The 4,598-nt window shown below is 58.9% G+C and overlaps 1 protein-coding gene across 1 annotated transcript in view; it reads right to left on the bottom strand.

Moving 5' to 3' along the window:
* The window catches only part of tanc1a (tetratricopeptide repeat, ankyrin repeat and coiled-coil containing 1a), a 71,544-nt gene that overhangs the window by 18,540 nt on the left and 48,406 nt on the right, over window positions 1–4,598 (bottom strand). The window contains exons 23-24 of the mRNA XM_077016053.1: window positions 1,862–1,953; window positions 1,463–1,610 (exon numbers count right to left, since the gene is read on the bottom strand). Coding sequence (XP_076872168.1) covers window positions 1,463–1,610; window positions 1,862–1,953 — 240 coding nt within the window. The remainder of the gene's footprint in view (window positions 1–1,462; window positions 1,611–1,861; window positions 1,954–4,598) is intronic.

Genomic DNA, 4,598 nt, shown 5'->3' with positions numbered 1-4,598 from the left:
CTCTCTCTCTCTCTCTCTCCATCTCTCTCTCTCTCCCTCCCTCTCCCCCTCCCCCTCTCCCCCTCCCTCCTCCCTCCCTCCCTCCCTATATCTCAGGCACTGACGCTGTCAGTGATCAGAGGTTTACTGCTCCTCTGGCCTCGGGAAGGAGGTGTGAGTTATGAGGAGGAGCTATAACTGCTGGAGGTAATGATGCACTTTAAATGTTTAATGACGGCATATTGTATTAAAATGGGCCGTTATATTTCTTACTGCAGGTGTAAGAAAGAGTAATTAAGCAAACACAAACACACACACACACACACATACTCGTCTGTCTCTCTCTCTCTCTCTCACACACACACACACACACACACACACACACACACACCACACACACACACACACACACACACACACACACAGGCAACTTCAGGCCAATCTCTTTAATAGCAGACAGGAGTAAAATATTTAAAATTGAGGGCTCTTATGAAACCTGTTCCCAGCTAGCACATGAATAACTGGGCACATATTTTGAGTGAATACTGTATAATCTATGAATACTGTATAATTTAAATGTTGGATTAAGTGGTTTACATGCATGTGATGTGTGTGTGGTATTGGTGTGTAAAAGGTGTACATGTGTGTATGGTATTAGTGTGTGTTATGTGTGTGTGTGGTATTGGTGCATGTGTATGTGTGTGTGTGTGTGTGTGTGTGTGTGGTATTGATGTGTGTGATGTGTATGTGTGTTATTGGTGTGTGACATTGGTGTGTGACGTGTACATGTGTGTGTGTGTGCGTGTGTGCGAGACGTGTATGTGTGTGTTGTGCGCGACGTGTACGTGTGTGTGACGTGTACGTGTGCGCGACGTGTACGTGTGCGCGACGTGTACGTGTGTGTGACGTGTACGTGTGTGTGCATGACGTGTACGTGTATGTGTGTGTTTATTGGTGTGTGATGTGTACGTGTGTGTGTGTGACGTGTGTGTGTGTGTGAGACGTGTACGTGACGTGTATGTGTGTGAGTGTGCGCGACGTGTACGTGTGTGTGTGCGCGACGTGTACGTGTGTGTGTGCGCGACGTGTACGTGTGTGTGTGCGCGACGTGTACGTGTGTGTGTGCGCGACGTGTGCGCGTGATGTGTACGTGCTGTGTGTGCGCGATGTGTACGTGTGTGTGTGCGCGATGTGTACGTGTGTGTGTGCGCGATGTGTACGGTGTGTGTGTGCGCGATGTGTACGTGTGTGTGTGCGCGATGTGTACGTGTGTGTGTGCGCGATGTGTACGTGTGTGTGTGCGCGATGTGTACGTGTGTGTGTGCGCGATGTGTACGTGTGTGTGTGTGCGATGTGTACGTGTGTGTGTGTGTGTGTGTGCGTGTGTGTGTGTGTGTGTGTGTGTGTGCGTGATGTGTATGTGTGTGTGTGCGTGATGTGTACGTGTGTGTGTCATTAGTGCGTGCGCATGTGTGTGACTTACGTTGGTTTTTACGGCGGCAGCGAGACAGGTTCAGGTAGAGAGAGACGCGGAGCTCGCGGAAGGCCTTCAGGTCCTCCCCAAAGCCCTCCCTGGGGAACCTCCTCAGGGCGTACTGGTAGCGCTGCGCTGCCTCCTTCATCCTCCCTTTCTGAGAGGGAGGAGAGAGAGAGAGAGAGAGAGAGAGAGAGAGAGAGAGAACGAATGACTCACCACTGCTCCCTGCCATTATCCTCCCATTGGCAGTAGCATGCCTACGTTGCCTGTTGGCAGAGAAGCCCCGCCCCCTAACCTTGACTCATTGCCCCGCCCCAGCTGACCGCCCCACCTCCTTCCTGGGCTCACTGCCCCACCCTCAGCTGACCGTCCCGCCCCCAGCTCTCTGCCCCGCCCCCAGCTGACCTTATACAGCAAGTTCCCTTCCTCCATCAGCTTCTGCAGGAGAATGATGAGGATGTCGGGCTTGGATGTGGCCATGGCCCACGCAGCATTACCTGGGGGGGGGGGGAGAGAGAGAGAGAGAGAGAGAGAGAGAGAGAGAGAGAGAGAGAGAGAGGAGAGAGAGAGAGATGGAAGGAGCGTTTTACATGGCTGCATGTACCTCCTCGTCTCTTTACCTAAAGCTTGTACCTGATGGATCAGAGGGGGATGTTCTCAAGGCTTTAGCAGCAGACCAAGTGAAGGCGGGAAGAGAGAGAGAGAAGTGATGAAGGAGGAGGGAGAGAGGAGGAGGGAGGAGGTGATGAGAGAGGAGGGGAGAAGGGAGGAGGTGATGAGGGAGGAGGGGAGAAGGGAGGAGGTGATGAGGGAGGAGGGGAGGAGGTGATTGAGAGAGGAGGGGAGAGAGGAGGAGGTGATGAGGGGAGAGGAGGGGAGAGGGAGGAGGAGGTGATGAGGGGAGAGAGGAGGTGGGAGGAGGTGATGAGGGAGGAGGTGATGAGGGGAGAGAGGAGGAGGGAGGAGGTGATGAGGGAGGAGGTGATGAGAGAGGAGGGGAGAGAGGAGGAGGTGATGAGGGGAGAGAGGAGGAGGGAGGAGGTGATGAGAGGAGGGGAGAGAGGAGGAGGTGATGAGGGAGAGAGGAGGGAGGGAGGGAGGTGATGAGAGAGGAGGGGAGAGGGAGGAGGTGATGAGGGAGGAGGTGATGAGAGAGGAGGGGAGAGGGGAGGAGGTGATGAGAGAGGAGGGAGGAGGTGATGAGGGGAGAGAGGAGGAGGGAGGAGGTGATGAGAAGAGGAGGGGAGAGAGGAGGAGGTGATGAGAGAGGAGGGAGGAGGTGATGAGGGGAGAGAGGAGGAGGGTGATGAGGGGAGAGAGGAGGAGGGGAGGAGGGTGATGAGGGAGGAGGTGATGAGGGGAGAGAGGAGGAGGGCGGAGGTGATGAGAGGAGGGGAGAGGGGAGGAGGTGATGAGGGAGGAGGGGAGAGAGGAGGAGGTGATGAGAGAGGAGGGGGAGAGGCGGAGGAGGTGATGAGGGGAGAGAGGAGGAGGCGAGGAGGTGATGAGGGAGGAGGGAGGAGGTGATGAGGGGAGAGAGGAGGAGGGAGGAGGTGATGCGGGCGGAGGGAGCGAGAGGAGGAGGTGATGAGAGAGGAGGGGCGAGGGGAGGAGGTGCTGAGGGGAGAGAGGAGGAGGGAGGAGGTGATGAGAGAGGAGGGGGAGAGAGAAGGCGGTGAAGCGAGAGGAGGGAGGAGGTGATGAGGGGAGGAGGGGAGAGAGGAGGAGGTGCTGAGGGGAGCGAGGCGGAGGGCGGCGGTGCTGAGCGGAGGCGGTGATGAGGGGAGAGAGGAGGAGGGAGGAGGTGATGAGAGAGGAGGGGAGCGGGGAGGAGGTGATGAGGGGAGAGAGGAGGCGGGCGGCGGTGATAGAGAGGAGGAGGGAGAGCGAAGGAGGTGATGAGAGAGGAGGGAGGCGGTGCTGAGGGCGAGGAGGGGAGCGCGGCGGCCGGTGCTGCGGGAGAGAGGAGGCGGGAGGGCGGTGATGTCGGGAGGAGGTGATGGGGCGAGAGGCGGAGGGAGGAGGGTGATGAGAGAGGAGGGGAGAGGGGAGGAGGTGATGAGGGAGGAGGGGAGAGAGGCGGAGGTGATGAGGGAGGAGGGGAGCGAGGAGGAGGTGCAGAGGGGCGCGAGGAGGTCGGGAGGAGGTGATGAGGGAGGAGGTGATGAGAGAGGAGGGGGAGGAGAGGAGGAGGTGATGAGGGGAGAGAGGAGCGAGGGCGGAGGTGATCGAGAGAGGCGGGGAGAGCGGAGGAGGTGATGACGGGGAGAGAGGAGGAGGAGGAGGCGGAGATGAGAGCGGAGGGGAGAGGGGCGGAGGTGATGAGGGAGGAGGTGATGAGAGAGAGCGGGAGAGGGGCGGAGGTGATGAGAGAGGAGGGAGGAGGTGAGAGGGGAGAGAGGAGGAGGGAGGAGGTGATGAGAGGAGGAGGGGAGAGGGGAGGAGGTGATGAGGGGAGAGAGGAGGAGGTGATGAGAGAGGAGGGAGGAGTGATGAGAGAGGAGGTGATGAGAGAGGAGGGGAGAGAGGAGGAGGTGATGAGAGAGGAGGGAGGAGGTGCTGAGGGGAGAGAGGAGGAGGGAGGCGGTGATGAGAGAGAGGCGCGGAGAGAGGAGCGTGATGAGGGGAGAGAGGAGGAGGTGCTGAGGGCGAGCGGAGGCGGTGATGCGGCGGAGGTGATGAGGGGAGAGAGGAGGCGGGAGGCGGTGATGAGCGAGGAGGGGAGAGGGGCGGCGGTGATGAGGGGAGAGAGGAGGCGGTGATGAGGGAGGAGGGGCGGCGGGAGGCGGTGAGGTGAGGAGGGCGCGGGAGGAGGGAAGAGGGGAGGCGTGACTGAGGGAGGATGGGAGGAGGTGATAAGGGAGGAGGGGGAGAGGGGAGGAGGTGATGAGGGAGGAGGGGCGGAGTCCCGCACAAGGGAGAGCTCAGGTACCCACTCGCCTTAACCGCACCACGTGAAGCGCACGCTACCGCCTCCCACGACAGGACACAAGCTACTACAGCCGAAGCAGCTGTGTGTGTGTTGTGTGTATGTGTGTGTGTGCGTGTGTGTGTGTGTGTGGTGTGCGCGCGTGCGCGGTGTGTGTGTGTGTGGTACGTGTGTGCGTGTGTACATGTGTGCGTGTGTACTTGTGTGCGTGTG

This window comes from Brachyhypopomus gauderio, chromosome 8 (genome assembly GCF_052324685.1).
Source record: "Brachyhypopomus gauderio isolate BG-103 chromosome 8, BGAUD_0.2, whole genome shotgun sequence".
Lineage (NCBI taxonomy): Eukaryota > Metazoa > Chordata > Actinopteri > Gymnotiformes > Hypopomidae > Brachyhypopomus > Brachyhypopomus gauderio.
The sequence above is the reverse complement of the archived record's forward strand: the minus strand, read 5'-3'. Positions and strand labels throughout refer to the sequence as shown.